This window comes from Corvus kubaryi, unplaced genomic scaffold, assembly GCF_017639235.1.
Source record: "Corvus kubaryi isolate FWS band 111438036 unplaced genomic scaffold, C.kubaryi_AGA036_p1.0 37387, whole genome shotgun sequence".
NCBI lineage: Eukaryota > Metazoa > Chordata > Aves > Passeriformes > Corvidae > Corvus > Corvus kubaryi.
In genome coordinates this window covers 5,033,232-5,059,918 of record NW_024581129.1, presented here as the reverse complement: position 1 = coordinate 5,059,918, position 26,687 = coordinate 5,033,232, and the positions used below count along the sequence as shown (strand labels likewise).

The window sequence follows — 26,687 nt, the reverse complement described above, 5'->3', positions numbered from 1 at the left end:
GCCTCCAACATCTTCCTTTTTCACAGAAGAAGTTCCTCCTTCGGAACTTAATGAAATCTGCTGAAAGCTGGAAAGTGTGCAACTTTCTCTCTCTTCCATTATCTCATGCTTTGTTTTTAGTTCCAGCTTGGTTGAAGAGGACAATGACAGCTTTGGATGTGATGCTTTGGAGCTGGATGGTAAGCAAGAGGATATCATGTGTAATTGAAATATGAGCTAATATGTTATCAGCTCCCCAGCTACAGAGACTGTCAGATAACCAACCCCCTCTAAGAAAATGGGACGCACAATCTGTGAGTAAATTGAGAAAACAAAGGGTCAGCCAGTGTTAAGAAGGGGAGAGCGGTCATTCCTGAAGAACTAAGTGGGAAAAGGATTCGTTTTTTTACCGTGAGGGGGGGTCAAGCACTAGAACAGGGTTGTCCCGAGAGTTTTAGTCAAACTCTTCATCCTTAGATGTCCTTCAACTGGACAAAGTCCTGAGCAATCTCCTTGAGCTGACCCTGCACTGACCTTTGACTAGACAGTCTCCAGAGGTCCCTTCCCACTTTCTATTCTATGAGAGAGGCATTCCTCGTGCCATGTCCTCATGCCTCTGCCTGAGGAATTTCCTACTTCAGCTTTGGTTGGGTTCAATTAAAATTAATTTTCCTCTTTTTCATCTTTGTCACTTTATCTAGGACTCATTATCATTCTTGTTACTCTTTCCAGATGACAGTCATGATAGGCAGTCACATGGAGCTCCTTCAGTGCACTCTTCCTCTTCTTCTCATCAGTCAGAAGGCCTGGATGCCTATGAGCTTGAGCATGTCAACTCCATATTTAGAAAGTTCTCTCTAGAAAGGTAGGTAAACTGGCATCTCAAATACCTGAGAGGAAAGGGTGCTGTGGTAGAAACTCTCTATTTATTTATTAGTTGCTGAAGTTACAGTGGCAGGAGTGATTATGGTGGCAGCAATATAACGTTTTCTTGGAGCCCCTTCATGTCCCGTAAACCTATGAAGGTCATCCTCAAATTTCAAAAACTTCAAGGCAGACTAAACGTTCTAAAGGCTTAAATTTCTCTTTGTGATCTTGCTATCTCGCTGCAAGAGCTTGCAGAGTGGAGAACTGTTGTACGCTGAGTTTTCAGAGATGCCAGAGCACTGGGATCTATCCAGATGCTCTTCTCCAGAACTTGTGCTGTAACGAGGAGGATTTCTTTTAGAGTCCTTAGATCCTAGTGCTTGGTAATGCTGGAGGTTTATTTCTATATCTTTCATTTATCATACATGCATTTAACTCAGTGAGATAACCAACTGTCCCTTCCTCTCATGGACCAGACCCTTCCGTCCCTCTGTCACGTCTGTGGGCCGCATCAGGAGCTCGTGTCACACGATCCAGCGCGTGACACTCAACGGGGACAGCCTCAACTCAGAGATCACCCTGCTCGGGGGCAATGACAAGGGCAGCTTCATCAGCTCTGTCAAGACAGGCTCCCCTGCAGAGAAAGCTGGCCTTCGGGAGGGACACCAGATCCTCCTGGTGAGCATGAAATCATCACCAAGTGGCACAGGGTGTCTGCCCACCCACCTATGCTGTCCCTGGCAGCCCATGAGCACAAGTTCAACAGTGCTTCTGCCAAGTTTCTCTTTACTTAGTTTTCCCTCCATTGCCAATGTTGCCAGACCATTTTCCTATTAAAATGCCTCCAAGGGGAAAAAAACACCCCCCACAGTTTATATCCCTGCACTCCTTACTCCCAGGGAAGCCTGGGATTGTCCAAGTGCTGCAGTTCTGTTGACTGTTAGCATTCCTAATTTGAGAGAAAAATAATTATATAATTAAGACATAATCTACATCCTGATAGCAAAGTGTCTGCATTGTTTAATAAGAAAAAGATTATGACACTTTAAAAAAAATGGTATAATTGACTCAGATATTGACCCTGCGCTGGAGAGTGATATTTCTTTCGTATCTAGCTGGAGGGCTGCATTAAAGGGGAAAATCAAAGTGTTCCCTTGGATACTTGCACAAAGGAAGAAGTTCACTGGACAATTCAGAGGTGCAGTGGTCCAGTAACACTCCAGTATAAATCAAATCATGAAGGTAAGACCGGAAGTATTTCTCATCTCATATGGTCTGTTATAGCATCTTGTCTGGAAGAGAGTGACAGGACCAGCATATCCTTTGTATTGGGATAAATCTGGAGCATGCCACTGGTGTTAATTACAGCACCTATGTGGAACTGTTTCAGCTTTTAGCCTGGTGACTGAGAAAATAAAAAGCCCATGTGCTTGTCAAGAGGATTCTGAAAAATTTACATGGTGGCCAATAGCAACATGATTCGTGAAACACGTTCAAGCTTATTTTTATGTACAGTTTTTTGCAATACAGCGTGGTGAGCTGAATGATCTTTATCCAGCTGGTCAATTTAGCATTTACCTGATGGAGTTGCCCTGTTTATTACTTTGTGGCTTTATCTTATCTTGAACAGCCGGAGTTCATGTGTGGCGAACAGAATCTGATTTTAGTGTTCAGGGCCTATAATGATAATTTCAGGTTATGGATCAAAAATTACATTCCAAAATCCATTCTTTACTGGTGTGTATAAATGGGCGTTCGTGTTTTTATGCTGGTTAGAGAATTTCAGCTGCATAGATCACACAAGAAGTGATGCCTTTGATTTTCTTTGATGTTTTCAACGGTAGAAAAGACTATTGCAATTTTTTGAGCATCACTTAACTGCAGATAAAGCATGTTATAGATTCTGGGAGTGCCAATTAGAGCTAATAAGGGGAATAGCTTGCCAGTAAAATTGGTGGCAGAACTCACACTGTACTTAGAGGGCAGAGCTATAGCTGTGTCTGCGTCTTTGGTGAGTTCTCTGTTCCACAGGTTATGTGGGGAGTACTGAGAATGGAGTTACCTAAAAGCAGCATTATAATGAGAATATTCCCACAGGCCTGACAGCAGCAGTATGGTCTGTCCCTGAGGCAATGCCCCATCAGTATCTCTGAGGTGCAGGCCCATGATCTTGCTGGAACTACTGCAGGCAGCGCTCTGGAAGTACAAACCTCTCTCGGAGGAGCCCCAGGAGTTTGTGCTGTGGCTTCTCCCAGAGGATGCCCGGGAATGCAGCAAGAGCAGAGTGTGAGATCCTGCCTCACCCCTTCCCTCCCTGCTGCAGGGTACCGGAAGCTGCTGTCGGAGCTGGAAGAAGGGCTCATCACCTCGGGGGATTCATTTCACATCCGCCTGAACCTGAATATCTCCAGCCAGCTGGACTGCTGCTCCCTGTCAGTGAAATGTGATGAGATCGTCCACATCCTCGACACCATGTACCAGGGCAGGTGTGAGTGGCTGTGTGCCAGGGTGGATCCCTTCACTGACAGGGACCTGGAGATGGGGACCATTCCCAGCTACAGCAGGTGAGGGTGATGCTGAGTGGCCACAACTGAGAGCAGGGATCTAGAAACAGGGAACTTAATTACGGCTGTAAGGAAAGAGGTATCTGTCTTAAATTTTGAGATAAGATCTGGTGATGTTAAACTACAACATGAGCTATAAAACTTAAGAAAGGAGATTCCAGATGTCACCTGAAAAAATAAAGTGGGTTGCTCAAAAAGTATAATACGCAAATATTCCATGGATATTCTTTAATCCTTAACTGCAATGCAGTTCTCCATATTATTTTGTTCCTGCCTTTACTTCATGGTTCAGTCAGTCCTCACTGCTATTTCTGTTTAATCTTTTCTGTAGGCACAGACCCATTGCAATCCAGCTTTCTTGTGAGTGGTTTCAAAACTATCTTGATCTACGTGATTCCATCCTTTCTTTCAGAGCCCAGCAACTCCTTTTGGTGAAGCTGCAGCGGTTGATGCACAGAGGAAGCAAAGATGAGACAGAAAACTCCTACAATACCCTTCGGGCACTGCGGGTAAGTATCCACAAACAAAGTATTTTTAACACCTCATACTCCCCTGCTACTGTTTTTTCATTTTTCATCATCATTTTACAGAAATTCCTGTTTACATTCTCTGTAGGTTCTGATTGTGTCAGGCAATGGGCACCTTCTGTTTGCTTTAAATAATGTCCCTGGGAATGAACCCAGCTCTGGCTCACTATTAACCCTTCCAGCTATGAAGGAGTGCACTTTAAAAGTCAAAACTGTTCTGTGCTTTAGTTACCCTTCTCATGCTTCTCTGCCTGTAAACATTGAATGCATCTTCATGTACACATAAGGAAGAAGCTGTGTCCTTGGAGTTAATAATCAGAGTTATTTATCTCCGATTGTGAACAAGCCTCTAAACCACAGAGTCTGTTGTCCCACTTTAGAAAGACCTGTCTCTTCCAGCCTAGATGTTGTGGAGAGAATTGGGATTATCAGGCCTTCACACACAACAGCCCTTCTATTTTCTCCTTTTCCATCACAAAAAGTAATTTGATTTTTCTTTCTTTAGACCCCAAAATTCCATCTTTACAAAATTAAAATTACCTTCCCAGTGTATTAGTTGCTATAAGTTATTTTTAGAGTCTGGGAGACATTCATGCTTCTAACTTTTGCAGGGACAGGTAGACGGTGCTTGTGCTTGATTTCAGTCAAGGTTAAGTGTCACACATTCCTTCTGTGCTCGCATCCCCACTGATCAAAGGGACAGAGATCACTGGAAGAGGTGCTTGTGAAAGCAAAAGCTGTGCATGATCTTTCTTGGTGCAGAAATTACCTCTTTCTTAGGTGTGGAGAGCAGTCTGTGAAAAAAGGAGTGTGAAGAGCAGTGAAAAAGCAGTGCTTCTTGGCACAAGCCATGCTATGTCCACAGTTTGTTTAGAACATTGTATTTGGGATAGGTATCGATCACTCTCCTCTTTTACTGGAAATATAAAATATCTGTCTTGGCTTGTTTTGTTTCCCAAATATTATGATTTAAAAAAACAAATACAAAAAAGAGGGTGGAGGAGAAAAACGCCTGTGTTCTTTTTTACTAGAATACATTGCAGCCAGAGGAGCCTGCCCCACAGAGCGAGCCAAAAACCAGCCCTCGCCTGTCCAGAGCAAGCTTTCTTTTGGGCCAGATTTTGCAGGTAATAAAGTTCAAATCCTCAGTGCAATGTCTGAAATAGTGGATCTGAACAGCTGATATTCTCAGGCTATCCTAATTCCCCCAGAAATCCCAGCTCAGGTCTAGAGGTTGTATTGGAATTTATTCCTATCAAAAAGAGATTTAATGCACGAACGAGAAGGATGGGTTGTGTTTTCTGTTGTGATGCGGGGTGTTTGTTTTTAAGAGCATAGCTTCCATTACGGATGTGCCTTGAGGAATCCCACGTCTGCCATCAGAGGCTGAAATGTGCTTTGCTTGTACCATAAGGACAAATCCAATGGACTGGATCAAATCTCCAAGTCTCTGTGAGATAGGGCTCCATCAGGAAATAGTCCTTTAACTGTGGGCCAGTGACTGAGCGTGACAGACTTGTGGGTGAAAGATAAACCTTGTGAAGGAAGGAGGTTGTGAAAGGTTAGCAAATACACAGGAGGAGGAGTTAATGTTTGGATAGAGGAATAGTCGGGTGGATGAGGAAGGAAAGCATGAAGCCCATTTCTCATGTAAAATAACTGTAAAAAGATGCCATTTGGGAGTTTTTAAGTCTCTCTTGTAGAGTAAAGAAGAGGCAGTTTGGGTATAACTTGTGATACATTTGTGCACATACTCTGGGTATGATGTACACATCAGTGCTTGTACTGGTGATAGCAGGGAGCTCTGTGAAGGGAAAACATGCCTCTTAAGAGCAGAGAACAAAACAAGAAATCCCAGAGGGGATTAACACCCGCTCTGAAACAGATCTATGATATTTAAAGAGCCTTAGAAGTCAGTCCACAGATCCATGGAGTCCTGTCTTTGATAGACACAGGTGATTCAGATCTCGTAGTTAATGGGTGTCAGCTGATGAATACATGGGGAGGGTAAATAATGCAAGAAATGAGAGTCAAATCTCTCTTTTTTTTGTTCACTTTTTTAGTTTGTCAGTAGGTCTGAGAACAAATACAAACGAATGAACAGCAACGAGCGGGTCCGCATCGTCACGGGCTGGCCCTCGGGCCTGGCACTGAGCTCATCCGAAGGGAAGAAGCAGCTGCCTGATAAACTGGAAGGTGCAGATCTAAAACAGCCTTTACACACATAGCACTGACACAAAGGCCTACATAAACATCTACACAACAGCATGGCTATGAAATGTATCATAGGTCTTGCATTTGTGGTTGAATATGCAAAAGTTCAACAGGATTTGTGACCAAAACTGATTCTGCTAAAAGTGCTTGGGCCACTAAGCCTTCATGGGCAGCTTTAGGACGCTGAAATGTCCTGTTTGACTGGCAGTTCTTCCTAAGTGCTTTCTTGCCTTTTGCTCCAAAACATTTAATTTAGAGTAAGTCAAGCTAACAAGCAGAAAGTCTCCAAGCAAATGTTGTGTTGAAGAGGTTAAGAAATAATCTCTTGAAAGCAAAAGGCACTTGAATCTAGTATTAGGTTGGACATCATAGTGCTGTGAGTATAGTAAAGACAACCCCAGCAAAAGGGGAAGGAGGACCAGTATGACTAATCATGCCATTTCTGGTTCATGTGTGTCTCCTTTTTTTCTCCAAATATTGATGGAGGGGAACTCAGATGATAAATGTCTTGTTCTTTGCTCAGATTTGGATTCTGAGAGTGAAATCGATAAGAAGCTCAGTCTGATCCCCTATAGCTTGGTGAGACCCATCCACTGCGAGCGCAGGCGCCCTGTACTGTTCACCCCCACCATGCTTGCCAAGCCCTTGGTGCAGAAGCTTCTCAACTCTGGAGGTGCCCTGGAATTCAACATATGCAAGCCAGGTAATGGGATAAAAGAGGGCCATGACTGTCAACCCTCAGTGTTGGAAATACGAACATATATATGCGTGCACACGTAGGGGAATGCACATGTGAGAGCTGCTTGAGGTACTTCAAGTCACATCAGAGTGATGTGTAGCTGTAAATCCTGCTTTTTGAGACTATCTGGGATATTTGAATGTTTTTGAGACAGCCAGTACACATGGTTATGAGATTCTATGTCTATAAATATTATCCATGTGTATGCTGTGTGGTTGCTAGGCTGCCCCTCAGAGACTGAAATGCTGTGAGTGCTCTTTCTGTTTGCATACTGTTTGCATACTGCATATCTAGGCAATGTGAAATTTTGATTAATTTGTTTCTAGTATTTGCTATTATGAGGCATATCTTCCCTAGAGCGACTTTAGGTTTCTGTCTCATCCAAGCTGTGAAGATTGTGCATTTGATCTACTGGAAAGACTGATTTTCTTCCATGCTAAGTATTTACTATTAAAGCAGTACGCAGTGCCGTGGTGGCCGCAGGGCAGGATTGTATACAACCCAGCATTAAACAGAGCTGACGTTTCATTTTTACACTAATATTGAATACCCACAGCATAGTATGCAGCCTTACAGTCATCCAGACAGAGAACCTGAGAAGTTAAGTATTATAATAAATATCCCCTGTCTTGCAACATAAAACAAAAGCTTTGATGTGGAGCTGCAATTCACAAGGGGGCTGGTATCACACATTGCAACCTAAGCCAAATTTTTTTGAAACTTTAAACACAAATGTTGGAACACTAAATCCTTGTTTTAGGATCCTGTGCTGAGGAGACCTTCTTTTTTTAGCACTTCTCAGCATCCTCCATCCCTGAACTGTTACTACATAACATTAGGTGCTGGAATTGTATTTACTGGTTTAATTTAATGCCTTCATAGTGTTGTAGTAATTGCCCAAGGACTCATTGGTGTAGGATATAGCTGAGATGCTCAGCTGTGATCAGATTAGGCTTTAATTGAATTCAATGGAAGAAATGAGGCAGCTGTTAAGACAATTCATTGCTCATCTTCCTTCCCTGAACCATCCTTACATCCCATGTGAAGTACTACTGGATATTTTCTACATGTTCTGCTGTTGTAAATTTGATTCTATCCCCAACCACATCTCTTCCTAGATATTGTAACAAAGGAAGAGTTCTTAAGGAAGCAAAGGACGGAGACTGTCATCTTCAGCAGAGAAAAGAATCTGAACACATACGAATGTATTGTACCTGCCAACATTGAGGCTGTCACTGCCAAGGTGCTCCCAGTCCTCTGTGTCCCTTCCCTGGGCTCTCTGTGAACCTCTCTGCCATGTCTTGCATAAGAGACGGACCAATTTAAAGTTGCATGTTCGCTATCCTGCCCTCCTTCAATCTCAGATTTGTATTTATTCCCCCAAATGGCTTTTTATTTGTGCTCTTGTTTTCCTTTCCTTTCCCATCCTCAGCCATATTTTTTTATATTCTCCCTCATTCCCTGTGATGACCCACATAGATGCAGTTAAGTATCCTTTCATTTTCTGTACTCCATCCTTTAGTCATTTCCTTTTCATATCATAAGTATATATGAATACATGAGAGAGTGAGAGATACAAGAACCTAGACAAAGGAAAGGGAAGCCTGAAACCCAGACACAGGGGTGTACAGAAGAAAGATAACAATGCCCAAGACAGAGATCTGATGTCAAATAGAGTAGATTTGATGCACAGCATGGAAAAAAAAGGAGAATTAAAGTGATGGTTTTTTCTCTCACAAGTAGTTGCATCGGATGTTCTTTCTGAACAGAAAGCAAGCCTGTGTTTTGTGTCTCTATGTAAAACTGGTATTTTATCATACTTTTCATCTTTAGAACAATCCATTTCCATTTTAAACCTTTTTGGAAAGCTGTTAAGCTCAGCTGATACTTGACTGACTAGTTTTAAACCAGTAGGAGGAGCTGGACTTTAAATGTATTTGATTAAAAGGTTTTAAATCAGTACAATGGTAAATAGAGAGCTTTCTAAATGACCCCATAAGGGATAGATACCATTATCTTGAGATTCCACAGCAGTGAATTTCCTTTGTGACACTGTTATGACTTTGTTTTTAGAACAAGCATTGTCTCCTGGAAGCTGGAATAAGCTGCACAAAGGATTTAATCAAAGCCAAGATATATCCTATTGTTCTCTTTATAAGAGTCTCAGAGAAAAACATCAAGAGGTTCAGGTAACATATCAAACCTTTTGCATATTTGATATTCCGTCTTATTCAGTGAATGATTCTGGAGTCCAATAATGTTCTCACTGAGAGAAATAAAGAACCTCATCCCTCTCCATCTGGTACTTCTATGTGCACTATTTCCTCCCATGATTCCTCCCTGAAATCTTACAACCGGAGAAAGCAGGAATTCCCCAAATCTGGCACTCTTTCACTGTCACTGGTGGCAGTGAGCATTGTGGGAGGATGAGACCAAAGAAAATGTGGTTTTCTCCATGCTCAGCACTCCCACAGCATTTCTTAAGGTAATGCAAGCTGGAAGAGGAGAGCTCATAAACATTTGCACTCTCCCTCCATTCAATGCTCTTAAATTGTTTCCCCATAGCAAATATTTCTCCTTGGGGGCAGCATGAAGGTAAGGGGAGGGCATACCTGGAGTAGCTGCATTCTTCACTGCTTTTATTGCTTGTATGTAGTTAGGAGAAAATAAATTCTTGATGGAACAGCTGGGACTACAGGATTAACTTAGAATGCAGGACATTTATTTTTGGTCTGCTCATTTGATCCAGGAAACTGCTGCCGAAGCCAGAGGCTGAGGATGAGTTTTTACGGATGTGCCGCCTGAAGGAGAAAGAACTAGAAGCACTGCCTTGCCTTTATGCCTCTGTGGAGGCAGAGGCATGGAGCAGCATTGAGGATCTTATCCGGACAATAAAAGACAGGATCGGGGAAGAGCAGCGGAAAACCATTTGGATAGATGAGGATCAGCTATAAAAAGCCATAAGTAACATGGAGCTCTTTGGTGAGCCAATGACACATCCAGGTGGAGCAGGGGCTCACAGAATTCTTTGATGAGGTGCCCAGAGCTCACTCCTGTTTCACCCTTGCTGGCTGGGCACTTCCTGCTGGCAGGATGCATGTCTGGAATGGAACTGGAGCTGTGTTGAAGAGCCCATGTCTCAGATGCTGGGATCCAGGCTGTGGGACAGACCACAGCCACCACCACAATTTCTGATCCGCTGGCATTTCTTAAGGGACAGCACCTGTTTAACACATGAGGACAAAGACCTTGAGAGGGAGGTTGGGGTAATTTATTATGTTCAAAATATGGATTTCTTTTATCTCATTGAAAACTTCTGATGAGACCAAGTAAGTGGAATCTAAAAGGGATAAGGCCATGGGGATTGGGCTTCAGGATGTGGAATTGATATGTGCCCCACACCCCCCTGAAGTGAGAACATACCCAGCTGAGGAAGCTGGAGGCTGGTTGGGAGCATCTGCTGATGGCCAGAGCAGCTCTGTCGCCCTGTTTCTCCACAGCCATTTTAATGAAAAGAGAAGAAAACAGCTATTCTTCCTGGCATTAACTAAAATGAAAATTTTCCCTTCCTTTTGAAACCCGTTTTATTTAACAGTTTTGCAGGTTTCCTTTGTAGTCCTGGCACTTACAGGAAAACAGACTTCACTGTCCCAGTGGCACATCAGATCTTTCCGGATCTGCCAACATTTCATTTAGTTTATCCCTGCCTCTGCATCATATTCATTTGTACATCTCTCAGTTTTTAACATTTTTTTACTCATGGAAAATACCGTGGTGCCTTCTCTGGACAACAGGTTTCTCTGTTTCTTCACTGAAATATTTTTCTATGACATCACTGCCTGCCAACATGCCTGCTCTCAACAGGAGGGACTATTCTGAGAAGAAGAAAAGAAGAATTTCATAAGCCAGTAATTTCTGTGAACCACTCAGTCCTTGACCTGTGTGCCGTGGCTGACAGCGAGGAGACCGGCGAGCACCACGCTGTGCTGTGGCCAAGTGGGATAATGCACACTTCCAGAAGTGTGTATAGGGCTGAGGAGACCATGTCCCATTTTCAAAAGCACTTAAGTCCTCAGAGAGTTTAAGTTCCACTGTTCATGAGTGTGACTTAGACTCCTAAATCTCTTCAGTCTTTGAAACCTTTCCTCTCGACATTAGACGCTGTACTGAGATTGCCAAATTGATCCAATAAAACTGACCCGATAATAATGACTCGCGCAACTGCTGATCTGAAATGCAATAAAAATTGACCTACAGATAAAGAGTTGTGCATCCCATTGTCCTTAGATCTTTCTTTCCTTGCCATATCCCTCCATTTTAAGATGCATTTAATAACAAATTTACTTTTTGCTTCTGTGTTCATCCCCAGTCTCCCATCTTGGTGGTGTGGACTGATTTTTGCAGCAGGCAATAAAAAACCAATCAGAATCTAAATAAAACATCTGGTCTGGTTGCCTTCGTTAGATCAGCTGCTCCCTAGTCTTTGCAACAAACTTCTGCTGGGGGTGTCTCTCAGGTAGACTGGGTCAGTGTATGTTGGCTTGTGGGATTGCGCTTTTACTTGATGCTCTTTTTTCTTTTATGCTCTTCTCTTTTATGCACATCATTTTTTAACTAATGGAATCTTCAAGAAGTAATTTATGTCACTTTACATCTAATTGCTGCCGCTGTGTTTCTCAAGTTATTAATGTTTGAAAGAATGTTCATAGCTAGCACTTCTCAGAGAATAGCTTTTTACCTGCCCAGTGCCATCTGCTTGGACTGTGCAAGCAGGGGGAAACTTCCATGTGCAACCTCTTTACGAAAAGGACAGGCTACACACACAATTTTCAACTCCCTCCAGGGCAAGGAATAACAACCAGTTGGGGTATATATAGAACAAATTGGATGATTCTTCAGAGATCCTCTGTAGCTCAAGCAGAAATAAGAAAGCATCAGTTGGAAGAACTAAGCCTTTCAGGGGCATTTTGCATTCATTCCTAATGTCCTGATAATGCAACCTTGTGTAACAGCTGCCTGTGGTTTGTTCCTGCCCCTCTTGTGAAAGCTTTTGAGTCCGCAGCTGAGCAATGGGAGGAACTGCAGGAACATTTCTCAGCTGCTTCAGCAAAAAGTTCAGCCAGATCAGCATCAGATGCCTCCAGGAGCCACCAGCTGACTGCTCACCGGACAGCGCGCGGAGGATGTCCGTGTGCCACTGGCTGTGCCACAGGGATCGCTACCATCTGCTAGAATGGCTGCAACAGATGGCTGGTGGGGCAGAGGGGATGGACTATCTCAGAATGCTGCTGTTGTTTCTGCAGTGATCTCCCCACAGCTTTATGTCTCTTTGCATGGACAAAGCTGCAGATGTGATTTGTCCCACTTCACTTTTGGCACAGGAAAGGCATATGCCAAACTCTGGAGGAGGTTCCTTTAGCAGTGAGCAGAGATACACCTCCAAAGAGCTGTATGTCTGGCTTACTGGAGGTGGCTATCTGAGGGTGAGATGAATTGCCCTCTGATCTGTCTGGGGTTTTCATAGACTACGGCAAGAAACGAGAGAATTAGCCTGGCCTTTAGCATTTAGCTCTTTGATCTGTAATTTAGGACAGCTAAACCACCTTATGGGAAAAGTGGAAGTAGAGATTGAGGCAGAGAACAAGAGATCTAATTATTTCTGTGAAACAAGAGAGGAATGGATACATGGAACAGGCTTTTCTTCTCACATCCAAGTGCATCTGTAAATTCCCAGCTCTGCAGACACTACAGGGCATTGTGGTTGCCTGCTCATGTGATGCAAAGCAACCAGACCCTGCACAGTGCAGTTCATGGCACAGCTGGGTGCTGTAGCCTGCATAACCCTCATCTCTCTGTGAGTCGGTGGAGAAGGACTGAAAACTCAGTTCCCTCTTGCCTTCTGGGTGTGAACTCCAAGAGCAGATCTGTAGCTGGAGTGGAGCTGCAGAACAGCCACAGAGCAAAAGGGGCCACTGTCATTTACACTGGCTGGGAGATGCTTCTGCTCTGGAGCCAAGAGCTCTCCCTCTCAACTGAAGGAAATTAACCCCTGCACCTTTTGAAAAACTGTTTCAGATCTTGAAAAGAGGCCATGGTTTTCCCTGAATGTCAGAGTGCTGGAATCAGTGTGGATTCCAAGTCCTGAACTGGGAGATTGGAGGTGCAGGCCTGGAATTTGGGCTGTAGATCGTTGCGGTATTTTCCATTCTGCTAAATCTCCTTTGTGAGGTATCACCTTAGGCCACATCCCTCCTCACATGCACATCCCATTTACACAAACCTGGGCTCAGCACAGACACAAAAGCCCACCAGGCATAGCCAGCTTTAGTAGGGATTGTGTGGTCAAAAAACTGGGAAGAACAATTCAGAAAACGAAGTGGGAATTGGAAATGTTGTAAATGTTCCTTGTAAATAGTGTCACAATGAAATCTCAAGCAGATTCTCCACCTGATCTCGTCAAAGGGTTAGAATGGGACAAGTTTAATGTTGATTTGGTTGCTTCTGTATTTTAGACAGCACATGATATGAGGTTTAGGGGCAATAACTGGATTTGCAGGTACCCCCAAAATTCAGATACATTCTCTGAATCAGTCTAAAGAGGGAGACTCAAGCTGCAGACCTGAGTTGGAACTGGAGGCTGTGTTTGGACACCAGAGCTCAGGCCCAGCTGCCGTGTGTGGATCCCAGGTGTACATCCCTACCTAAGGTAAGCAACATTCTCAGCACAACCCATTTTAAAATCATTCATGGTTTTTAATTGAGGTCTGGGAACATTTCACAGCAATTTGTATTTTAAGTTAGAAAGGAGGTAACAGAAAGCCCAAAATTGCCTTATGTTTGGTCTGCTGCTTCTGCTGTAAAAGGCGTAAAACATAGAATAATAAGTGCCTTTCAAAATGGGTTATTTGAAAACTAGTTCTTCTTGCCTTTAAGAGCTCACAAGAGCTTGTTGGAAAATTTTTCACATGCAGAATGTTCTTCTGAAAATGTCATTGAAAAATTGCCCACTAGAAAATGCAATTGGAAATTTTTTAACTTGTCCTGTTAGAAAATATGTTTTCATCTAAATCAAATGTCTGTGGAAATTCTTCCATTCTAACATTTCATTTTTTAAAAGTTTAAAGTATTTCAATAATACTGAAGCAGTCATTTTCAATATTTCACATACTTTCAATCTTTTATCTGAAGAAAATTTTGGCGTTAATTTTTAATTTTTATAGTTGAAATAGTTTTAAAAGTCTACATTTAAACATTTGATTAGATTGAAACACTTGTATTTAATATTTTTATACTACAAAATAATGGAAGTAATGGCTTACAGTTCTCACATGTGGTATTATGTCTGTGATCACAAGAGAAAAATCAAACTGAGTCTGGCTTTGCGTTTTGTTTAACTCTGCTGCTAAAATGATGTATTGTATAAGTCAGCATCATGCAGTTCAGCACATTGGGGAATTGTTGCAGGTAAAAATTTCATGCAAACTTTATGACACAGAATTGGATGTTCCTTTGAATCAGAATTCTGGCTGAAGGCAAAGCTGTCAGTCAGGTCCGGCTGCAGCACAGACATCTCTGGCAGCACAATTTACAGGGGGGTAGGAACACACACAAAGCAGGCTTGTGCCTACAAACTTGAAGTGGAGATAGATGCCAAAGCTGGAAAAATGCCTGTAAACCTGTTAGAGGTTTCTGTGTTCTTTGTGCCAAGCTATTTTCATGGCCCAGGGTTCGAGAGCTCAGTACAATGCTGAAGTCGGGCACTGCTGAGCCCTGGAGCTTCTCTCAGCTTCTTCAGCTCTGTCTGGGCTGGGCTGTCTAAGCAGCAGTTAAACTGTTCCCTGGAGACTGGAAAAGCAAGACACAAGAGTTTTGGGCTTCTGGGAGAGCAGCATTCTTGGATTTTGCAGTTATTTGTATTGTGTATTCCAAGTCATTCAGCCTTAATCAGCTTAGACCGTGAAAATGTGCTCCCCTTTGGTGCAGTTTCCGTCTCCCTTGCTCTCGTTCAGCTCTGAGAATTGAACAGTATCTCACAAAGAGACACACAATATCAAACAGGAGATTGTGATTCACTGCTTCTAAGTCACGTTGTCTCCCCCCCTTTCTCCTGCTTGCTCAGTTCCCAGAGTTGCTTGCTCTGCACCCTGTGTACCACAAGGGCTGATTTGGGGTGTGCAGCCCTGAGGTCCCTCACCAGAGCACCACAAGATTCAGGAACAGGTGTCAGTTGAAACTGTAATTCCAGGAAAACCTTATGCTTTTCCAGACTCCTCTGCAGAACAAAAAGGAGGCTCTCCCATGGATCCAAGGCCATGTGGCTTTTGGCTTTGGAGACCAAATCCAGTGTGAATTTTGGTTCAGGCACAGTGAATAGGGGCTCTCGAGCACTGGCAGCTTGGGTGGCAGTACAGTCAGTGCCTGGGACAGCCTCCTGGCACAGCAAGAGTTACAGTGACCCTGCTGTGCCAGTCCTGCCCACACAGAACCTGCAGCAACTGGGCTGACCATTCTGTCCAACACTTTCCTGGGAAGAACACCTAATTCAGCCAAGGCACTGCTGAAAGCCTGTGGCATGAGATTTCCTCCATATCCTTCAGGCACTGCAGAATTCTGCCATGCTCCCAGGCATCACTTTTGATATCTCTGTAAAACTCTGTCTGACTCTCAGGGACAATCCCGGACCCAAACACTGAGGAATCTGTTCTCACAGACTTTTCATTGATTCCTTGTAAATTTTGAGGCTGCAGAAGCAAACAGAAGGCCTGGCATCCCTGCAGATTTCACCTGCAGAACTAATGCTTCTTTAAGAAGAAGGTGCTGTCACTGTCTTTGTATGGATGGAGCAGGTGACAGAGAACTGAGGGCACTTGTCCACATGGGCCAGTGACACGGCCTGGCTCCCCCTGGGCTGCACTGCTCTGTCTCAAGACTCTGGGTGAGGGGGTGATGCCATCTGGCAGCTGGATCAAGGGTTTGAGTGGGGCTTGCCTTAAGTGGTGAGATTTCTAGTTTGATTTGAGAACCCTACCAGTAAGCCAAGTTAGAACAACAGGAAGCTCATTCACTCTCCCTCCCCCACCTCCTCTTTTCTGTTCCTGTGCTGCAGAAATGTCTGATGTTCAGATCAGAGGCTCTCCAGGGTTAAATACACCATTAGTCACTGGAAAAAAGGAAAAAAAGACCTTTTAAAAGCAGATGGTAGATGATAGAGAACCTGTTTGAGAGTAACTATCTACAACAGCATGTCTGCTTCATCAGATATTAGCATCAAAAGCTGTCTGACAATTTAGCAACAAACAGCAATATTGATTTTCTTCCAAAGTGCAGATGCAGAAAGACAAAGATGGAGAGATGGCTCTTTCAGAGGATCCCCATTATGCCTGGGCAAAGACAAGGCAGGAAAAGACCTGCAGCCCCCAGTCCTATCATCAGGGCAGCAGCAGCTTGCAGGTGAGAGGTTCTGGGGGGAAACACAGGAGAGATACGCTGCAGCCTTGTCAGAAGCCTGTGCAGAATGGAGGGACACCACCCCAGGGATGAGGAACCAGGACTGGGGCCAGGACCAGGCTGCTCCCACCAGGGAAAATGGGAAGTAGAGCAAAGTAGTGGATCTGGGATGGAATGTGAAAGAGACATGGGATGTAGCTTGCTTCCCTTGCTGTTTTCAGAGGATATGTGAATTAATTGCTGCAATCTGAGCAGCAATAGCTACTACTCCACCTGTCTTTCCCTCAGATACAGCAGCCATCCTGACATTTCAGAGCACTACCAAAGTAACCATTTTAACACCGTAGCATTTGGAAAAATTCCACTTTAGAACTAAGATTTCTCCTTTATCCCCTGCCCCATTAATTTCTTTTTCCCATGTTGGTAGAAAAGCCTTCTCGTGGTCAGCAGTCAGCTCTTGGAACCATTCCTTGATGACAAGTGTTGGGTATATCCAGTTCTTTGGACAACAGATCCCTACTTCTGATTTAAATTCCCTGCAATCAGTGGTCTCACATCAATTATGTACACTGCTCCTCGTCTCTGTGTCTGAAATGTCAGTGAATCTGATAATTTTTGCTCACAGAGGTGGAGAACTAACAAGGATCTCTGGCACAGCCTGCAGTGATTGCATCTACCAAGGCTTAGCAAAACAGCAAGGAGACAGAAACAGGCACTGACACTTGCTGAAGTTCAACCCCCTGCTCAAACAGCAGCAGTCAGAGTAACTCCTAACAGAGTGCTCAGGAAGGCACCAGAGCACGTCAGGACACTGCTGAGGAAGGGCTGCACAAGGCAATCTCCAACCATGGTCATGGGAACATTTGGAAAGAACAGGAAAGAAATAAACACAGTAAGAAGTAAAGAATAACTCATAATTAAACTGATTTACTCCTGGCAGAAATGGACACAATTCCATTAGCATGCAGTTCCATCTAAATATGCACCAGAAAGAAACTAAGCTGGATATCAACTCTGACCTAGTTGGAGTTCCCTACACTAACATTACTGTATTGTTAAAATACTGTTTTAAGAGCCAATTTTGGGCTGTTGCCTTCATTCTTGCACCCTAGAGAAAGCCAGTGGGGTAAACTTCTATTAAATGAATGTGAAAAATTGATGCCTGGTTCTAAGTGCACGTTTATAAATATAACATCAAATCCAGTGGCTTACAACAGCTCCTCTCCCAAAGAGCTCTGCCCTCTGAGCCTGTCCTGTGGTGGTCGTGGTTCCTCTGACCCAACCTCCTGGACCAGCCCAGCACCTTCCAAACACAACCTTACACTGGGAAGATTCAGCTTTGTCATTGTAGGCTGCCTGCAGCATTAGCTTCCCCATATCCTGGTGCTGAGGTGATTTGCTCATTATCAGATTGCTGTTTATTAATCAAAGCGGTAACAATGGGACGGAGGAGCTGGAATACAGCACAGACAGTGCTTCATTTGTTCCAATTGATTTTCCTATCACATTTTATTACTACTATTTACTTTGTATGCCTCGGGAAGATTGAACTGCACTGTGCAGTAGGGATAGGGATTTGAATTTCTCTTCTCTTTAGCCCTTTCTATTTCTGTGGTGATAGTCAGAACAGTGGGTTCTTCCAGCAACTAAGCCATGACCTTCTCCGCTATAAAACAGCATATGGAGATTTTGTGATAATGAGACTCCACCAGTGTGTGAAGTCCTGCAGGTGGAGTCCTAAGGAAATCCATGAGAATCATGGATACCGAGCACAAATTATCTCTCCAAGATGACACCTTACAAATGCTTAGCACTGGCCAGAACCACTGCTGGAGCTGAAGCAGATGGGAGGTACAGACTTGCAGAACAGGCACCTGTGCTTAGGCTGGGACGAGCAGGTTGTACCAGGGGGAGGTTTTGTCCTGCAGTAAAATTAATGGAGCTGATGGTGATTATGGGTTTTTTCCTGCTCCTTCCTATCTCTTCTCTAATGTCTTAGGTCACTGTTCACAAGCTGGATCTTGCAGTCTCCAGCCAGCACATTTAAGCCATGAGGGCAGAGCAGATGATTCCTGTCAGGAAGTCCGTGGTGTTTTATGGAAGCTGACGTGTGGGTCAGCAGGAAGACACAGGGTGGCACACGCTGTAAGATTACATTAATCGTCCCCTTGCCAGTAACAAGGCTCACTGAGAACCAAAAGCAACTTTAAAACTGACTGAAAAACTATCAAAATCTGTGGTGAAGCTCCTATTTTCAGCACAGCAGGGATTTCACTCTAGAGATTTATAAGTGTTTGAACTATATTTACTCTGAAATTGCCCCATTCAGTGAGTACAACAGGAAACTCATGGTTGGCTGCAACTGTAGGTGTCAGATGCAGTTGCGTGGGGAGGTGATGAGAATATATGTTCAACAAAGGCTTTGTTTTCTGCACTAATTTTAGAAGTAGCCTAGTTAAGGAGTGAGGAGGCAGCTCTCAGGTGGTAGCACGTGTCATTAATAAAGTTCAAAACACAAACCACAGTCAGTCAGCTGAGCTGAAAGTTTCCATGGGCCCTTCACTGTTACTGGAAATGTGAGAGTCCTTCAGACAGGAATTCCTTTCTTATCACGAGTTTTGTCTTGCTGAGATGCTGTTTTGTAACTTGGGCAGAGTGGGTGAGTGTGTACATGTGCAAACACACATCTGTGTCACCACCCAGCAGAATGTGTCTATACAGACATGTGCAACATCATCCTTTTGGGAACATGTCACATGGCATTGGGGAGAATTGCTCCCTTTTTTTGGTTTGGTTTTTTTTTTTCTTTTTTTCCTAGCAGAACTGCTTCTTTTGTTCCACCAGCAGAAGCTTTGGGGTTTTAGAGCTGAGTTGTACGTCCTGGTCCCTCTCTGAAGCACATCCATGCACTTGTCACTGGGCCACCAGTGCCTGAGTGACTTGGACCTTGCCTGATGGCTCTCTATCCTCCTGCTGTCAACGACCTTGAGGTGCACCAAAAAATTATTTTCTCCCTGGTTGTTTTTTTTCAGCAGCAGTGGAGGTAATTGAATGATTGTAAAATAGGCCACTAGGCCAGTAGGGGTTAAGTGAAAATGAAAATAATGCCAGTGACGGAAACATTTTTTGGTCACACTTAAGGTCACAGTGAGAGAAAGGGTTAGGAAATATCAGCCTGAGAATTTAACATCACAAATGGCTTCTGCAGGCACAGCCTGAGAGTGAGGGGAGGGGGCGAGGAAGGAGGGAGGGGAATGGTGGTGGATTTAACCAGGACTGAGTTCAGACCCTGGGGCAGACTCACTTGAGCAGTATTGATCAGAGTGGAAACATTAAGCACCTCTGTTAATCTGACACTGTTTCACTCGTGCTGCATTATTATTGTTATTAGAACCTGTGATTCACCGTGTCCAGCCTGGATCAAATTCAGCAGCTGTATTTCTCCAGATTATTTTTCAGTCTTCCTTAGTGAAGTGCAGTCTGGCAGCAGAAGTTTTACAGCTCTTTGAAGGAATGAGGTCTCCCTCCAGTGGTGGCAGGAAACAGCTTCGGCTCCCAACATCAATGAGGGCATGTGAGGCTGGGGAAATGAGCGTGCACCGCAAAACACTTCGATGGGAAATAATTTTTTGAAGCATTTTTGAAGACCTTTCACTATTAGCCACCCCTTCTTATAACATTTCTCCCAGTAGAACCCTCCCTGTATCTTTGAAAATCTCCTCCTGTCCAGCAAATCTTCTTTTAATACTACCCCTTTTAACAAAATAGTTTCATATATGCAAATAGCACTGAATTCCCATTCAATTTGCATGTTTCACTGTTTGAGTAGTAATAGTTTCTATTGATGATAGTCAAGTTGCACATAAAATACTGGGTTGGATCCCATCACCCCATGGCATGAAGTAATACAGTGCTTCAGATATTTGCAGAAAAAAATCCCTTTGGATTAAGCTGTTTTCAGCTCAGAAGAGACATGTCCAAGCCCTGGTCACCTTGTAACAGAAAGCCATATGACACAAGTGCACTGGGGTGAAGAGATATTGATTTACCTTCTGTAAAATAAATGTAAAGTCAAAAGTCGGAGCATTTTTCACCACCTCTCCATACTCCGCCTGATTGGTGTGACCCTGGCTGCAAGCCCCATGTCTCAGACCTTCCACAACCCATCCCACACCTTCCTAATCATCCTCGAATTGCAGATTCATATTTTGAGTTGCAAAACTTGTGTGATCTGTGTCGTGAGCCACGTGCTCTTTTATTCATCCATTTTGTGTTCCTCCACTCAAGTTCTCCGTTTTTCCTCTCTCTCCTCACATTTCCATATCTGAGACAAACTTCATAAACCACTTTTCTTAACCTCCCTAGGCCTTCCTGTAGCACCAGCAGAAAAGCTACAATATTAAAAAGGGTATTAAAATAGCAGAGTGATACCTCCAGAGTGATGGGAAGCAGCGAGAAACAGAATTCTATTGAAACCAGTATTTAATGTTAATTACGCTTTTCCTTCCAGTAGTGAATCACTCAGTGCTGAAATTGGAAGACTTGCTCAGAAAGAGTTCCATGGGATTATTTGATTAGAATATGTCAGTGGTGCTTGTGGTTACCATTCTCCTGATTTCATGCTAAAATAATGGGCAGTGATGGCTTGAGAATCAGCTAAAGATTCCCCTTTTTCTGAGCATTATAAATGGTTCAGAGAAAACACATCTGAGCATTTTCTTTCTGAGGTCTTTCATCATCAACTGTGATATAGAATAGCTTTCTTCAGTCCTCACTGTATCACAACTGTTTCCTTAAATATGAATTTATTTTTGAGGATAAAATTTTATCTTCTCTCTTCCAGGAGGATGCATTGTCCATCCATATATTTTGGATTTCTGTTTTTTACTTTTGCCCTGTCACCCCCAAATATTCAGTGTATGTTTCTTCCTTCTCCTAGCCAAGGTTATAAATTAAAATTCAATTTCATTAAAGTTGTAAGTAATCACTCTCTGGCTCTCATTAGTAATGATTTGGTGCAGGGGGATCCCGGCTGCTCCCACAACTGTAATTCAATTGGACTCACCAGCTCATGTTCACAAATCGCTTGAGTTGCACTTTCTTCCCAAATTTATGACATCAGCACTGTCCAGAGGTTGAATTACAGCTGCAGGTTTGATCAGGGACTGCATTATTCTGCATCTAATCCCTGCATTCTGACAGCAGTGGGGGGAGCACTGTTGTTTTACAGGAACTCTGCATTGTTCCTCTGCTTTATGTCAGGGGCTGAATTGCCTTTGGAATCAGGGAACTGTCAGCCCAAAGCTACAAGCAAACAGCCAGCTCCAGATGACACAGTGTATAAATAACAGACATGGAGACACTCAAAAGCCAGCACTCCTTCTTCTGCACTCTCCTAAATTACCAGGATGGTGATTGACCACAGCCTGTGCTCCTGCATCAGCCGATGCAATCTGAATATATTGATGCTTTCTGAATATATTGTTGGAATGTGACTCCCAGCTTTTACCCAAAATGAGGAATGTTGATATTCACTGGTGGCACTTCCACATTGATTAAATATTTCAGCCAGAAGCCATGTTCATGCATTCATTTACATCCAAGCTTTCCTCTTGAGCAGTGACCTGCAGCCTACGGCATTCCTGGCAAGAAGGGCTCTGGAATGGCATGGAGCAGGCCCTGTGCCATTTTCCACAGAGGTGTGTGTCACCCCTCAGCTGACAACCAGGACTTTGCCTCCTGCAAGGCAACATGCCCCAAACCCCCTGGTACCCGGGGTTTAATCCCAGAGGGATACAGAAGTCTTTACCCCTCCTAGAACACTGTCCTTCAGCTGACAGAAGGGGACTGGCAGCCTTAGTTTGGAACTGATACTCATTAGGAGCAGAGGAACATGCCCCAGGCACATCTAACCTCGGATCAGGCTGGGGGGAGATGGTGCATTGCCTTTGGAAGCTGTTCCTGCTTTAGCATATCCGTACCCATGTGCTCCAACAACACAGAGCAGAGCCACGGCCAGCGGGTATCAGTATCTACCACTCATTTAATTGACCTTTACTGTTAAATCATTAATGGAAATCACTGAACACAGGGCAATAAGGTGGTTTCACCACTGCTCTACTGCTTGTGGCTTCTGCTAATTTTCTGGTGTAGTTTTGCTTGTTCTAATAGTAGAATCTGTCATCATCTAGTTTTGCACAAATCCTGGGAGGCAAATTAGAAGAGATGTGGAGCAAATTCCTGTTGACTTTAACAAGGGTTGTGGTTTTTAAAAACTACGTTAAGAAGAAAACGAAGGTTCTTTTTATTTCTTTATGCAACCTTGCCTTTTTTCTACGCTTTGTAGTTGGAAAGACTCTGACATGAGACAGGTTATGGGAAATGTCTGCTTTCATATAACAACTCAGAGCAGCAGCATTTGGCTGCTGGACTGCAGCTTTCAGAGAGCTGTCAGCATCACCTGTTGTGTCAGTCCCCTGTGGCTGCAGATCCCCGGGCAGGATTCTCAGTCAGCCTCCCAGGTGGGTTCCAACATGTTTTCAGTGTCTTTTAGTTCCTTCATTTGTCCATTTTTATTCCTTTTCAAACTGAAATATATTTTTTCCATTCCTAATTAACTCCCTGCCACCCTACTTGTGGTAAAAGCTGATTTATTTCTTCTTCTCTGCACTGAGAGGACAGGATACTTAATCTCCTCTGGGTGGACGCTGAAACACTGTCTGAATAAAATGCTGATCACTCATCTGGTTAGCTCCTGCCAGCTCCTCTCTGCATTCCTGCCACCTGGGTTTTGCATCATTTGCTATCGTTTCTTTAAGTGACAGGACCTGTTCCTTCTCCATTTTTGGTAGAGCAATAATTCCTAAATTAGCTGATCGTGGCATTTAGGTGTGGCATGAGTGTTTATCTTCCATATTATCTGTAAGACCATGAATATTCACAGACTAAAAAGGATTGTTTGAATAAACACTTAGAAAGGGTATTAAACCAATGTCTACAATTTACTGCATTTGCTGTTATTTGGGACATTTTTTTGTGGATAGAGAGAAGGTTTTTTATATCAATGTCCATTTGGTAGCTGCAGAGGAATAAAGAAGGCTTGAGATCCTTTGTTGAGGGAGCAATGAATAAATATGTTGTAGAAACAAACAAATATTAGCATTTTGAAAGGCTCTGTGTTTGCCACACATCTGCAAAGTAAAATACGAATTTCAGATATATGTGCACACATGCTTCCATGTTTGCAAGGGCAAACTCTTTCAGATGGCAAACACTCACCGTAAGTGCCGACATCATTTTTTGCACATCTTGAAAATATTTGTGTAAAAATGGAAAGAGGGAAGATTGCCCATCTGCAGTGTGAGTGGGGAATGCTGTGGGCAGGGTGCACGTGTGCTCAGCGAAGGGAGCCAGCTGAGGGAGATGAGGAATCAAGGCTTCTTCCCTTCTTCCTGTTGAAGCCTGGAGAGGCCCATTCAGTGACATGTCCAATGACACTTCTCAGATGCGCCATCCATCCGTTCTGCCTCACCTCTGAAACCAGCCCAGGCTGAGGAACTTCACCGTGGATTGAGCCAAGGGGCTCGGAGCCTGGCCCGCCAGCCTGTTAGTGATCTCAGGCAAATACTGGGAACTCTGTTCCATTTATTCATCCTAAAGTGGAGCTGTTAAGAAATATGAGGCTGGTAAGTGGGTGACAGGCATCTGCAAGTATCACCTCAGCAATTCAGGTTCACAGAGAGTCTTGGAGTAGGATTGCAAAAATTGCATCATTTGTAACCTTTTCAGCACCAGCCTTGTTAAAACCAAACTGTAACCAACAGCTTTCCTTTGGACATGAAGAGAATAACTAAAGAGAACATCTGTTTTCCCTTTAGCTGTGGAACTGCAATAGCAAGCCATGCATAAATTTTATTAAGGCTTGCTAATTTCCAACGAGTTTGGGGAGATACATGTTGCCCGTGGAGATATTTGGCTCTGCACCACCAGATGAAAAGTCATTTTAAAAACAATGCAGAAAAAAAATGGACATAGCTTGGCAGCAAATGCATGAGGTTCTGCTCCCAGGGCTTTGGCTTTGTTTGTGCAATTTATAGATTTGTGCCTTTTTTTCCCTCTTAATGTCACTCATCTTGTTTTCCAATTACTTTTCATGACTTGGATGACTAAACAAAATGCACCTAAATTGACAAAGCTCAATCCCCTCAACCTTATTGCTGGAGCCTTCTGTACTCAAAATCAGAGGTCCAAATGCTTTCAGGACTTAGGTCTGCTTTTAAGTTGTTTCTGCAATGCCAGGTCTTTCTGTACACCGAGAACACTTGAGCCAGCACAGGGACAGTTCTGTCCCTTTTGCTGCTGGAATGTGTCCCCACATTTAGAGCTCAGAACTTGAAACAGCCCCACTCAGGTCTCACAGCCCCAGGTTCTGTGCCCTCTGAGGGAACACCTTGGAGCAGAACCTCAATTTCTGATCTTTCTTCACTCTCAGAACCAAGGTTCATCATCCTGGGATGTAATCCCAGTAACTTCACAAAGTCCCAGAATGGTTTGGGTTGGAAAGGATCTTAAAGACCATCAGGTTCCAACCCCTTGCCATGGGCAGGGCCACTTTCCACTATCCCAGGTTGCTCCAAGCCCTGTCCAACCTGGCCTTGGACACTTCCAGGGATGGGGCAGCCACAGCTTCTCTGGGCACCCTGTGCCAGGGCCTCATAGGAAAGGATTTTTTCCTATTATCCAGTCTTCACTAAGAGCTGCAGAATGCTTGGCAGGACATGCCTGGAATTACACAGATCATGCCTTGTTGCATGAAATAAGTAGGAAAGTCACAGGCTGGATTCAAAATATGCTTGTCTTCTCTCAATAATTAATTGTTTGTGGATTAATATGAGGTTTTGTGTTTTGAAAGTAAACTAATCCACTTGCTGGCTGGTGTGTAATGAAGGAGAACAGGCTGCTGTCAAGCAGTCTGAAAATACTGAAAATTAACTCCATGAAGTGTCACGACTCACATACTTTATGTATATGAGTAATGTGTCTTCTGTGGGACAGAAGATGAAAATACCGCACAGAAAAGAAAAAATAGCGGCTGCCAATTTAATAAGAGAAGCAGGAGTAATTGCTTTGACATAATATGGCATTTTTACTGCTTGGTGGCAGCTGGGCTGCGCCACTGCAAGAGAATCCACTGCAAGAGAACTCACAAACAGTATGCACCAAAGGTTCTGCAGCCTCTGTATTCACAGAGCTATCGAAGGAGAAAGAAAATATAATTAAAAATCAGGATACACTGAAATCATAGAATCCCTCCCCAGGTTGGAATGGACCTCAAGGATCATCTGGTGCAACCTTTCTTGGTGAAAGACTGGTCTAGACAGGATGTCCCAGCACCCTGTCCAGCTGAACCTTAAAAGTGTCCAATGTTGGGGAATCCACCAATTCTCTGAGAACATTATTCTGATGACAGATTGTTCTCATTGTGACAAATTTTCCTCTTGTGTCCAGTCAGAATCTGCACAGGAATAACTTGTACCCATTCCCCCCATCCTTTCCATGTGACTCCTGGTAAAAAGGGAGTCTCCCTCTTCTTTGTAGCCACTCTTTAAATACTGGAACATGGTGATAAGTTCTCCCCTCAACCTTCTCTCGAGGCTGAATAAACCCAGTTCTCTCACCCCTTCCAGTGGCATTAAAAGGGACAAGGCAAATACTGAGATACAAATTCACTAGTAAGTGGGTTTTTTTCTTGAGAGGTACCAAACTACTTCAGTTTTCTTTGGCTTCACGAGTTTTAAGACTGCAAGCACTTCAAAAAATTGGGATCTCTCAGAAAGAGAATAGAGTAGGGATCATAAAGTCTTGCAGATAACAACCAGCCAAGGGTTCAATACACACAGCAGAAAGTAATACTTTAGTACCAGAAGGTTCCCATATACTTAATGATGTTGCTAGAAAGTGGTTGATCTGTTTGAACTGCTCTTGTTCATTCCTCTGCAGGAGAATGTTATTCCCTTTGCCTCTCGCCACTTTTTCATTCTGCCATGGGGAGTGTGCAGAGAGAGGGCCATTGAAAAAGCCATATAAAACCTCGAGAATGCAATAAGCAGAACATGGCACTTTTAACATGACAAAACTACCAGCTTAGGTAAGGCTTGAAGTGCACATAAACTCCTGCACCTCCTCAGGCAAAGAGAGTCACAGTCTCAACAGAGAAGCAGCGAAAGGAGTTTAGATCATAAATGCTCTTCAGATCTACAAGCTTTGCTGCCTGAATGCACAATGAGCAATTCAAGGGCCCAGACATCTTCAAATCACCCAGGCTAAGCCAGGAGTGCACCTGCCCTGTGG

General features: G+C 43.6%; 1 protein-coding gene across 3 annotated transcripts in view; it reads left to right on the top strand.

Moving 5' to 3' along the window:
• CARD11 (caspase recruitment domain family member 11) overlaps window positions 1-11,102 on the top strand; it is a 46,476-nt gene extending 35,374 nt beyond the window's left edge. For all 3 annotated transcript variants that reach the window (XM_042037363.1, XM_042037362.1, XM_042037364.1), the window contains 12 exons: window positions 121-179; window positions 712-844; window positions 1,323-1,524; window positions 1,962-2,088; window positions 3,170-3,410; window positions 3,823-3,919; window positions 4,969-5,064; window positions 6,001-6,133; window positions 6,675-6,854; window positions 8,009-8,133; window positions 8,964-9,079; window positions 9,640-11,102. In XM_042037363.1, the coding sequence (XP_041893297.1) occupies window positions 121-179; window positions 712-844; window positions 1,323-1,524; window positions 1,962-2,088; window positions 3,170-3,410; window positions 3,823-3,919; window positions 4,969-5,064; window positions 6,001-6,133; window positions 6,675-6,854; window positions 8,009-8,133; window positions 8,964-9,079; window positions 9,640-9,844 (1,714 nt within the window). In that variant the 3' untranslated portion in view covers window positions 9,845-11,102. The remainder of the gene's footprint in view (window positions 1-120; window positions 180-711; window positions 845-1,322; window positions 1,525-1,961; window positions 2,089-3,169; window positions 3,411-3,822; window positions 3,920-4,968; window positions 5,065-6,000; window positions 6,134-6,674; window positions 6,855-8,008; window positions 8,134-8,963; window positions 9,080-9,639) is intronic.
• Window positions 11,103-26,687: the final 15,585 nt, after the last annotated feature.